A 12,585-nucleotide genomic window follows, 5' to 3' on the forward strand; every position below is an offset into this window, starting at 1 on the left:
GGTGCCGGTTGAGCTGACCTCAGGACGAATTTCATTGCCTCGTAACTTCTGCAATTTAGTGACATCAAAAGAAGAACTGGTTGGAAAAATATTTCCCAATATTCAAACCAATTATAAGAATCACAATTGGCTGAGTGAATGAGAATTATAAGAATCACAATTGGCTGAGTGAATGAGCTATTCTTGCGGCCAAGAACAAAGACATCTACGAACTTGACAATATCATTCAGTCTAACATTCAAAGCGAGGCAGTCACATACAAGTCCGTCGACACTGTTGTGGAAGCAGATGAAGCGGTTAATTATCCAACAGAATTTATGAAGTCACTCGATCTGCCTGGGATGCCACCGCACGTACTGCAATTGAAAATTGGCGTGCCAATTATCATGTTGTGAAATATCAACCAGCCAAAGCTTTGCAACGGCACGTGGCTTGCAGTAAAAAAATTAATGAGCAACGTCGTAGAAGCAACAATCTTGACAGGACCTTTCAAAGGTGAAGATGTCCTCATTCCTCTCATTCCTATGATTCCAAAGGATATGCCATTTCAATTTAAGAGACTGCAATTCCCAATTCGATTGGAGTTTGCAATCACCATCAACAAAGCTCACGGCCAATCTTTAGAATTGTGCGGTTTAGATCTAGACACGGATTGCTTCTCACTTAGACAATTATATGTTGCGTGTTCTAGAGTCGGCAAACCAGACAATCTCTATATCTGCACAGACAATGGAACAACAAAAAATATTGTACACCCACAAGCATTGTGAAATTAAACATATTAGAAATGTGCGCTTTCTCTTTTCTTTCTTTTCCATTTAACCAGACTGAGCCACAGCAACGCGTGGCCGGGTACAGCTAATATATATATATATGCTATAATAAAATCATGAAATTAAATACAGTATCCATAAACACATATTGTTTAAAATATTTTTAACCTTTATGTAAATTTTGTACCTAACATTCTGCAGCCTTCTTTCTTTCATTTAATACATCCTTTGTGTTTTTTTCCACATTAATTATGACATGATTCTCTAATTGGTTCATTTTCTCTGCTGAATATTTTCTGAAGCCACAATTTATCTGTCCATCCTCTTGTGGATGGACATGCAGGCTGTTTCCAGCTATTTCCCCTGACAAGTAAGGCTGTGGTGCAGTTCGTATATGTCTTTTTGGACACATGCCTAGAAGGAGCTTCCTCTACAGGTCTCTGCCCAGGAGGCTGTTCCCCCTTTACCCTTCCCTGATGGCACCTCTCAGATGCCGATTCAATTCCCCCATGCATCTAACTCACCCAGTCAGAGCTACAGCCTCCGTCCATTTTCCTGCAAACTTCAGTTTGCATCACTTAAATGATGCCATTATATACAATTCTGTCCTGTAGATATTTGAGTACGTTTCATATACTCCTAGCAGGCCATACGTTTCTGATGAGCAAGTCCTGTGTAACATGCGTTACATTCCCTCTCCTCCCCACTTAGAGCCTGGCACATATATTTGCCCAGAGCAGACCTACTGTTGAATCCACTAAGCTTTCCTTCTTTTGCTACTAAGTACTGCTATCACCATCTAAGGACATACCTTTCATGACGACAGTATATATATATAAACTCCTGCGCCCTCTTAAAATCATAATACAATTCGAAAAGAGTATAGATATAGATAGATAGATATAGATATATAGATATAGATATAGATATATCTATCTATGTCTATATCTATATCTATATCTATATCTATATAATGACTGCGACATTCCTATGTACTATCATTTCACCACGGGGGTCACGAGAAGCCTGTCTCTATCATCCACACTCTATGTTGGGAGACACTGGAGGTCCAGGGGGACACTCCCAGCCAGATGACTGCCTGGAGCTAAATGACAGTAGGCAGTTGCTTATGAGTAAAGGTAAGGAAAACATTTTCCCTCCTCTACTTATTGTCAAAGCACCCAAAATATTACATTTATGCCAAAAAAAGTATAAGAATTTTGTTCAGAACTAAAAATTAAATACTGGTCAGATAAGAATGTTACTAAAAATTGGGGGAGGAGGGGTATTTTCAAGATTGGTGCTGTGCTTATTTTGGTCAACCAGTGTTTATTGTCATCAGTGTAGACAGGATTTAATGAGTAAATCTGTTCCTCCTCCTCCCACCTCGTCCTGTGACCTCAGCAATTATTACACAACATTAGCCTGGGGACAGAGTCACAAATAGCCACGCGTGTGCTGAATGGCTGTGGAGTAGTTCCAGAATCCTTGGCCAGGGACAGGCTTGTGGAGTGGCAAAGGTGGCAAAGGTGGCTGTCTACCCACAGGTGTCCACCGCTCCTCCAGGGTCAGTGGGGTGGGGGTGGGAGCACGGCTAGAGACTTCTTCCTGACTCCAAAGTAGAGATTCATACTCATCATACTTCTTTCTTATTAGCTATGGAAGTGGTTAAAAAGTGAGATGCAGAAAAGTCAATTCAAGAATCCAGTACCGCCATAAGAAAGGATGAAATAGCATCATTTGCAACAACATGGATGGACCTTGAGAACATTATGCGATGTGAAATTAGTCAGACAGAAAAAGCTAAAAACCATATGATTTCACTCATATGTGGGATACAAAACTGAAACTTGTGAACACAAACAGCAGTGTGGTGGTTGCCAGAGGCAAGGGGATGGGAGGGGAGAAGGGGGTCCTAATATGAGGTGACAGGAGATTTGACTTTGGGTGGTGGGCACATGGTGCTATATACAGATCTTGTAACTTAGAAATCCACACATGAAACCTATATGTTTATGTTGACTAATGTCACCCCAATAAAATGTAATAAGATATTTTTAAAAAGTGGCTTAAGCAACAATATGCACTCAGGACAAACTAAAAAGTCAGACTCCTGACTGTCATTTCTGGGTTACGGAGCTCCGGTTTAGAAAGGGCCAAGTATAAAAGCAGCCATTTCTCTTCACTGTAACATAACCTCAGGTCTCAGGTGACATGTGATTATAATCTGTGCAAGTGCTACCTGAGGGCCCGGATTGTTTATCCAATCGAGTTGAAATGCCCACAGCCATGACTTCTGCATCAGCTGCCCACCAGCATGAGCTTCTTGGGCATACATACACCACTTGCTTGTGGCCTAAAGCACCGCCACACACCACCTGTGGATCCTGGAAGGTTCAGACACTGATTGCAACAGCAGCCAGGAGGAAAACAACTCCTTCCAGTGCTTGCTCAAATCCCACCTTCTCAACAGCCTCATTGCCCTAGTAATGCGGCCGCACCCTCCCCAGCACCTAGAACCCCCTTACTCTGCTCTTTTTCTTTGTTTTCTGTATCACTTTTTATCTTGTGATTTATTATGTTCTTATGCTTTTAATTTTTTTTAAAAAAATATATTTTTATTGATTTCAGAGAGGAAGAGAGAAGGAGAGAGAGATAGAAACATCAATGATGAGAGTCATTGATCGGCTGCCTCCCGCACGCCCCCCACTGGGGATCAAGCCAGCAACCCCAGGCATGTGCCCTTCACCGGAACCGAACCCAGGACCCTTCAATCCACAGAGCACAGATGAGGAAACAGGTTAAGTCCCTTGCCCAAAGTCACCCAGCTGGAAGTGGTGGAGCCAGAATCCGCACACAGGAAGTCTTGCTCCAGAGGTAATTCCTGAACTTCTATACTGCTCAGGAAATGCTGTTTCTGCTTTATTTATTGAAAATCATTCTAAAATGTGTTTGTTTACTTTACTAAATGTGTAAGTGAAAATAATGTGGATAATTCATAACCATCCGAGTCCTTCATCTCCTTCTCTATCTCAGTGATCCTTATGCAGCTCGGATAATGGACCGACCAATGGTTGAGAAGACTGGATGGTGTCTCTGATGAGCCTAGAGCCCTCCTGGAAAGTTGATCTTAAACAAAAGTTCTAGTAGGACTTTATTTCCCTGTGATTTCTGTGTTTTTTTCAAAGTGGACGATGTCAGTAAAAATTAGCTTAATCGAAGACTTTGATTAATCTAAGTTATACTGTGGTAGATACACTGTAATTAATATCGATAAGACACATCCATTATACAGTCCATTTAAAAATGGGACAACTTTTCCTCCTTTGAGGTTGTATTGATCTTGGCGGCAAGGAAGGCATAAGGCCCAAATCCTGCTCTCTTCAAATTAAATGAATCACATATTTAAAAATAAACCACAATCCTTCTGGCACCAATAGCGCCATCTGTAAACTGAGAATAATAAAGGCCAATGACTTAAGATTTCTGAATTAAAGTTGGAAAAAAAAAGAATGTAATTACATGCCTAAGACAAGATGACTGCAGGTCCAGAAAGTATCACTTCCCAGCTGCAAGCTTATTCAGTATGGAAAAGCCAACATTACGTAACTTCACCACGAAATTAACATTCAGATAAAATGCTTTTCAATAAGAGGATTTTAACCCCAATGGGTGCATTTAAAGTTCCTGTGTCTTTAGAAAACAAAAGGTACAGTATCAGCCATAGGCTATTCCAGCAAGTTCCACAGATCATATGGTCTTGGGAAGAGACAAGAACTTATTGTTACCAGAAAATTCAAGGTCAGTATTTACAGTTTCATTTCCAACACCCCAGCACTCCCTTGGACAAAGGATTGTAGTATCTACTGACAGTTGCAATTATTCCCCAACTCTATTTCAGCCTCACCAGCCATTCATCCCACTCAGAATATTCGACTGCTTCAGACTATTTGTTATTCCAAAATAACAACAGCAAATGATGTTTTGTGTTTTGTTGTTGTTGATTTCTTTTCATATGATATCCAAAAAGATGGAGAAATTAAAGAATAATAGTAAGCCAGAAGTGATTTCTGTGATTTTTAGATAAGCAATGCTAGATAAAAGTACACACTTGGGGGGGGACGGGGCGGGGGGCGGTGGCAGGGGCTCTAAATCTAACCGGATTCTTTACATATACCTTTAAAATACCTGGCCAATCTAATGCTTGTTTGACCTGGATGGCGCCCCCTTCCCCTTCCCCTGTCTTTCTCCCTCCAGTTGAGACTTCTGATATGGAAAAGGACCTCTGCCAATCCTTCCTGGTAAGTCAGAGCATCCCAGAATGAGCCTTGATTTGACTTTTTTTTTTCTTTTGGCAAAAGAATGTTCTGTTGATTAAAACAAGAGAAAACCACACTTGTGCTCACACAGCCTGATACTAACCATACAGAGAGCAGCCTGGCATCCTCTGTCAATCTTCCAGGGGCAGCCAGGCCTGGAGCAGCCCGCACAGCTTCTTCGCCCACAATTCACCAGGAGGTAATGATTCCTGGTGTCTACAGGCCGTTCCTACAGCCCAGGGCACCATCTATAACGTGGTCATGAACAGTTAACACATCTTCTGTCAAGGAAATCCTGTTGCTTCATATGCATTTTCTTAATATCCTCCAAGTTTCTTCAAAGGTAAAGAGAATTGCTAATCACGTGAGAGTTAACTAAGTTTCTTGCTTTCACATCTCCTTAAACTACACTGAATTTTAACTCAGCTTAATACAACTGCTATGCTAGATGAGGAGCTCCTTAGAGGCTCTGGGCTTCCATTTCCCTTATATTCCTCTTAAGCACTAAGCATTCCATTTCTCCCATGGAAGTTGGTTACTGACTAAACCAACCAATCCACAGACCTACTGTGGGTTGAAAAGGGAGAGTCACGACCTCCAAATCCTCTGAGAACCATCAACATTTAAAATATTTCGCCCTGGCCGGTTTGGCTCAGTGGATAGAGCGTCGGCCTGCAGACTTAGGGGTCCCAGGTTCGGTTCCGGTCAAGGGCATGTGCCTTGGTTGCGGGCACATCTCCAGTGGGGAGTGTGCAGGAGGCAGCTGAATTGATGTTTCTCTCTCATCAATGTTTCTGACTCTATCCCTCTCCCTTCCTCTCTGTAAAAAATCAATATAATATATTTAAAAAAATATATTTCCCCCTGTCATCTGCTCTCCAGGAGGGTTCAGCATTTTCCCTCCCTCTGACCTGATTTTGGTGAAAGAGGAGAGAGCTGGTCCCTAGCTGTTAGCAACCTACTGTGAGCACAAGAAAGGCTGGTAGGATTTCAGTTCGTAAGAGCTTTCCAGACCACTTACTTAGGAAACAGCAAATGGATTTCAACCCTCCTGCCAACCTGGTTGATAAGGGCTTCCTGGAGTCCCATACTGAGAGGCATTCCAGGCCTGGGGTGAGCTCAGAGGAAGAGGTGCTGTGATGGATGCACCATGTCTACCACAGGCTCTCAGGGGCACCAGGCTCAGGAGAGAGCTGGGCATGGAGCCAGATATGTGCCATCCCTGAGCAAAATCTATTGTGGAGAGCTAAGCAACTTGCAACCCGCTGTTACCACCCCCCCCACCTTTTTTAAAAAATATATTTTCATTGATTTTTTTACAGAGTGGAAGGGAGAGGGATAGAGAGTCAGAAACATCGACCAGCTGCCTCCTGCACACCTCCCACTGGGGATGTGCCCGCAACCGAGGCACATGCCCTTGACCGGTATCGAACCTGGAACCTTTCAGTCCACAGGCCGACGCTCTATCCACCGAGCCAAACTGGTTTTGGCATCCCCCCTACTTTTTAAAAGAGTGGAAGTCACATCAATCATAAAAAAAAAATATTCTGAAATATTTACAATAAATGTATTAAAAAAACAATCCCAGAAAAAGGACAAGGGCTGAGGAAAAAGGATAAGGACAAGCTCTTTCTGAAAAGCACCTCAACAGCATCTTTTTTTAAAAAAATATATTTTATTGATTTTTTACAGAGAGGAAGGGAGAGAGATAGAGAGTCAGAAACATCGACCAGCTGCCTCCTGCACACCTCCCACTGGGGATGTGCCCGCAACCAAGGCACATGCCCTTGACCGGAATCGAACCCGGGACCCCTCAGTCTGCAGGCTGACGCTCTATCCACTGAGCCAAACCGGTTTCGACTCAACAGCATCTCAACAAGCACCAACTTTCATTGTTCCATGGGCTAGCAGGGGTCCGCAAACTACAGCCTGCAGGCCACATGCGGCCCACCGAAAACATTTATCCGGCCCGTCGGGTGTTTTTGCCACGGCTGTGTGCATAGGAATTTGTTCATAGTTTTTTTTTAAACTATAGTCCAGCCCTCCAACGGTCTGAGGGACAGTGAACTGGCCCCCTGTTTAAAAAGTTTGAGGACCCCTGGGCTAGAGGCTAAGGAGCTGGATCGCTCTCCAGCAGCCATATGGCTTCTGTGGTGGGACTGTGTGGAGGAGGGGGAAGGAAAAGAGACCAAGGGTTGAGAAGCAAACCAATGTTAGTGATCCCCAAGACAAAGGAAAATGCTAACCAGACAAGTCAATGTCATGTTTGTTTCAACAGGGAAAAGGGAGACTCAGTTTCTTGAACTTGAACTAGCAAAGCTCTCTGAATCAACCAATAGTATTCACTTACTTTCTGCTTTGTTCTTAACCCCAAGTGGGCACATACAAGGCAAATGACATGGTTCGTTTCACAGCCAGATTATATAATCAATCTCTCTCTCTCTCTCTCCCTCTCCCCTCCCCGCCGAGGTGGGTAGGACACCAGAGGCCAGGTCAGACCTCTGAGAGAGACAGAGTTGGCCTCTCACCATCTACTCTGTGTACTCTGTGTTGTCAGCCAACTGGGTCCCAGGTGAGGAGAACGCCTTTGGCAGCCACAGCATACACACAGACAAGAGAGCTTAGGAAAGGCAAGGGAGAGGAGGCAGACATGTGACTTGGGAGGCAAACAAACACAATTAGCCGCGCTTGAAACAAACTGAAAAGACTCAGTGGGACGACTTTGATTCCTTCTGCCAAGAGAGAAAACCAAAGGGAAATTCATTTTAAAAGAAGCTTTTTCCTGGGTCCCTTGGCTGTCAAGCCCAGTGACTGTCATATTTTCCGTTGAGTCCTTTTCATTGTGGGCTTCCCCAACATTTCAAACACTCTCAGAATCATGTTACTTTACCAGTTTTGCTGTCCAGTGAGGATCCACTAATATTTCAGGCTTTCACTCTTGGAGATGACAATTCCGAGCCTTTCACAGTCATTCTGCACCTATGGACCTAAACAGACCAATTGCCTGCAATGGTCCGGTGGTTGAATTCACAGAAATCAACAGTCGTGTTTCTGGTAGTGTGCACTTCTATCTCCAAGGTCTGATTCCACCCTGGAGGATCGGTGACAGCAGAGGGGTTGGTTGCAACCACCTAGTAGTTAACAGGATGGGCTGAGGAGATAGGCAACTTGGATTTGAATCCTGACTCCGCCACTGACAAGTTGGGGACCTTGGGCACATATTTTAACCTCCTGGTGTCTCATTATTTCCATCTATAAAATAAGGATATAATGGTATCTGACTGACAGGATGGCTGTGATGTTTAAAGAATTATCATAAAAGAGTCTTTATCTGCTCAGCTGGTGTGGCTCAGTGATTGAGTGTCGACCTATGAACCAGGAGGTCATGGGTTTGATTCCCGCTCAAAGCACATGCCCAGGTTTCAGGCTCGATCCCCAGTGTGGGGCATGCAGGAGGCAGCTGATCAATGGTTCCCTCTCATCATTGATGTTTCTATCTCTCTATCCCTCTCCCTTGTTCTCTGAAATCAATAAAAATATATTTTAAAAAGAATGCTTATCTTTCAAAATACATTCTGAAATGCTCACAAATAATGATACGATGTCTGCAGTTTACTTCAGAATCACCTGGGGGTAAGGTATTGGAGCAAAGACATTGGCCCTAAGTTGATAATTGCTCAAGTTGAGGCATGGGCATTCCATCCACCTCTGATTTGAAATTTTCTATAACAGAAAATTTAAGAGTGAGAATACAGGTAAAACTGCTTGCACACAGCATGTGCTCAATACATGTCATCTGTTATAAATCAGAGGGACTTGAAGGCATTGTTGCTAGGTCAAAAAGCACCATGATAGCTGCCTGCTTCTCTAGAGACCTGGGTGGCTCTGGGGCCAGCAATGGGAGATGGGGGCTGCATTGAGAACTTCACCGTCACTCTAGGCCATTCATTATTGCCCAATCTTTTCACCATCAAGCCTGTTTTAGATTATCATTAGTTCTCTATGCTTTGAAAGTTTTCTAAATCAACCACAGCCATTAAGTAGTCATTATCCCATAACTTTTAGTCAGCTACACATAAGCACAAGTCAGAATTTTGAGTCAGAGTTTAGATGAGGTCTAAATTGATCTTGTATTGTCCCAGCCAAAAGAAAGCACTACCTAGTTTTAATGACCTGTGCAACTATTTGACCCACATATATTTGTAGGCATATGAAATAATGAAAAATAGCTTAACACTTCCCCCAACCCTGCCCCCTGCCACCAGAGTCTATGCCTCCAATAGGTTCAGGTCCAATAGGTTTATATATGCCACATATATAAATCCAAAGTCAGTACCAGAAACTCCCAGCTTCTGGAATTGCTTACACAAGCTGAGGGACAGGAAATGCCAAGCTAGACCAACTTCAGGCTAGATATGCACTCTAAGAGGATTAAATCCAAACTCATCTGCCCCCTGCCCTCTCACAGACAAGGAATCTCCAATCCCAGCTGTGACACTAACTGTAATGGCCTTGGGCTAGCCCAGCGGTTCTCAACCTGTGGGTCGAATGACCCTTTCACAGGGATCACCTAAGACCATCGGAAAACACATATATAATTACATATTGTTTTTGTGATTAATCGCTATGCTTTATGTTCAATTTGTAACAATGAAAATACACCCTGCATATCAGATATTTACATTACAATTCATAACAGTAGCAAAATTACAGTTATGAAGTATCAACAAAAATAATTTTATGATTGGGGGTCACCACAACATGAGGAACTGTATTAAAGGGTTGCGGCATTAGGAAGGCTGAAACCACTGGGCTAGCCACTTCATCTTTGTTTTCTCCTGGGTAAACTGGAATATCTCCCTCCTATGGTTGTTTTAGGAATTAGAGAGAACGTAAATAGAGTGCATTGCACAATGCCTGGCACATAGTAATTACTCAATACATGGTAGCAATGTTACATCTCTGTATGCCTTCACGTACAAATGGATGTCTTATCATTACCTCCTTTGTAATTTGGTTATGTATCTAGACACCACTGGTTCTCCAGGTTATGAGACATATCACAGATACATAATTATACTGTTTAAGATTTTCTTCTTTTTTTATGCAAAAAAATTTTAATGCAGATGTATTCAATCTTCTTCACAGAGCTGATAAATAGATAACTATGTTGCTGTGATCAATACCTACATGTTCTCTTCTATGTGGTTCCCTCTTCTCCTTCCATAAATGTTGTGTTATAGTATCTTTTATAATTTAAAAAATTATTTTAAAAAAAAAGTCATGAGAAAAATATAGCTGAATTCAATTGTAGCCAGGCCATTCTTCTTCTTCTTCTTTTTTTAAAATGTTTTTATTGATTTTTTAGAGAGAGTGGAAGGGGGAGGTATAGCGAGATAGAAACATCGATGAGAGAGAAACATCATCGATGGGTTGCCTCCTGTATGCTGGGGACGGAGCCAGAAACCCAGGCATGTGCCGTGACAAGGAATTGAATCAGTGACCTCTCGGTTCTTGGGTCATCACTCAATGACTGAGCCACACCACCCAGAAGGCCATTCTTATTTCTATTGTGAAACACTTGCTGCATGTCTACTGTATATTGTTGAGAGGATCAATGGATAAGACAGGTGTAAATAATAAAGCCAGCACTCCATTAGCGAAGACTTTAGTCATCATGCAGGATGTTTTGAAGAGAGAAAGAGAGAGAGAGAGAGAGAGAGAGATCCATGTGATCCAAGAAATATTTATAGCACTTTATGAACTAACCTGAACCTCTGCACAAAACTGAGATTTGATAAATCAGTTTCCAACTGCCTGAAATGCTGTCCAGTTTCAATGTCTTTTTTTTTTTAGGTTGTCATTTGGGGTGTTTTTATTTTATTGTATTTTTTTACATAACAAAATCAATTTTGTTGGCATTGTATAAATAGATACATATTTTTCAAATCAATAGAAAACATTTTATTATTCAACACATGATTTTTAAAAAATAATCTTATTTCACCAATGTTATTTTTGGAGCTTTACCTGAATCTGCTTGTCTGGGTGACATTCGAGTACTGCAGCCAAATCCAACCTCAGCATTAGCCAGGCATGAAACTGACTAATTCCACTTTCTAAAGTGCTCAGGAATCCTGGCAACCCAAGAGAATAATATCAACGCCTTTTATCTTGCTTAAGTGCAGAAATAGAAAAGCTAAGATGGGACTCCTGGAATGAATTCTGTGGACCAGAGTTAAATATACCACGGAGAATAGAAATTTTCTAATTCAAGAGCTATTACACTCCAATTCTGATTTTACATCATCTTCCCTTTCCTTCCGTATTTTATACAACTTCACCAATTCTCTTTAGAACAAGCCTAAAATGAAAATGAGCTAATAGTTTTCACCAGCAAAAAGTTTTCTTTCTCACGTAAGTATGTTCTACAGGCAAGATTCCACAGAGCAAGTGTATTTTTATTCCATCTTGAACTGGTGTGGGTAAGTGCAGACTTCTTCCAGTTTCCTGACTGTGGGCCTTGGGAATTCTCTTAGACTCCAAAGAGCAGGTGCTACCATAGGGCAAGTACAGTTTCAAGCTACTAATGAAAAACAACAAATTCTTTCTTTTTTCTTTCTTAATTATTTTTTTTACCATTTTAAATTTATTTTTATTGTTGAGAGTATTACAGATGTCCCCATTTCCTCCCCTTTGCCCTCCTCCTGGCTCCCACCCCACCCCAGCCTTCGCCACACTATTTCTGTATCCATGGTCTATGCATATATGCATATAAGTTCTTTGGCTCTTCTTAATCTTGGCCTATCTCACCCTAGAACAATGGTCAGCAAACTCATTAGTCAACAGAGCCAAATATCAACAGTACAACGATTGAAATTTCTTTTGAGAGCCAAATTTTTTAAACTTAAACTATACAGATAGGTCCATTGTTATTAACTTAATTAGGGTATTCCTAAGGCTTAGGCAGAGCCACACTCAGGGGGCCAAAGAGCCACATGTTTGGCCGCAGTTTGCCGACCATGGCCCTAGAAGGATAAATGTCATTGCCCTTAATGCTATCTGTGTCTCAAGACCAAGAAAAATCTCTTAAACCAATAACCCTACCTCTGACCTTCACATGCTTACAGTCCTAGGAACTGGAAACTGGTTACAGTCAGGAACCTGCTCAGCCTAGAAAAGAGGGAGAGCTCGCCTTGATTCTTCTCTGGGTGTGCTTATCTCAAAATCTTGGCGTTCCCCATTACTGCTATTATATACCAACATTCATAATTATTATAATCATAATTATTATTAATCCACACATTTGACAAGTTACACTCTGATATACTATTGAATCCTCCTCACATAAGAAAATAGGGACAGTTATTAGTTATCTAAGGCTTAACTCAACCTAATCATCCAATCCAGGTGACTTATTACAGCAGAGAGCAGTTCCCCACCTTTGGGGAATTGTGGTTTCTAAACACCATGTGTGATAATGTGAAGTCTAA

The 12,585-nt window shown here is 41.8% G+C and overlaps 1 protein-coding gene across 2 annotated transcripts in view; it reads right to left on the reverse strand.

The window, feature by feature from the left end:
* The window catches only part of PAQR8 (progestin and adipoQ receptor family member VIII), a 42,144-nt gene that overhangs the window by 17,798 nt on the left and 11,761 nt on the right, over positions 1-12,585 (reverse strand). Inside the window, exon 1 of one of the 2 annotated variants that reach the window (XM_006765697.2) lies at positions 11,123-11,229. The exons of the other annotated variant lie outside the window; for it this stretch is intronic. Within the exon in view, the coding sequence (XP_006765760.1) occupies positions 11,123-11,179 (57 nt within the window). The 5' untranslated portion in view covers positions 11,180-11,229. Of the gene's footprint in view, positions 1-11,122; positions 11,230-12,585 lie in introns of those variants that run through there. 2 annotated transcript variants of the gene reach the window in all.

The sequence above is a fragment of the Myotis davidii genome, unplaced genomic scaffold (assembly GCF_000327345.1).
Source record: "Myotis davidii unplaced genomic scaffold, ASM32734v1 scaffold240, whole genome shotgun sequence".
Classification (NCBI taxonomy): domain Eukaryota; kingdom Metazoa; phylum Chordata; class Mammalia; order Chiroptera; family Vespertilionidae; genus Myotis; species Myotis davidii.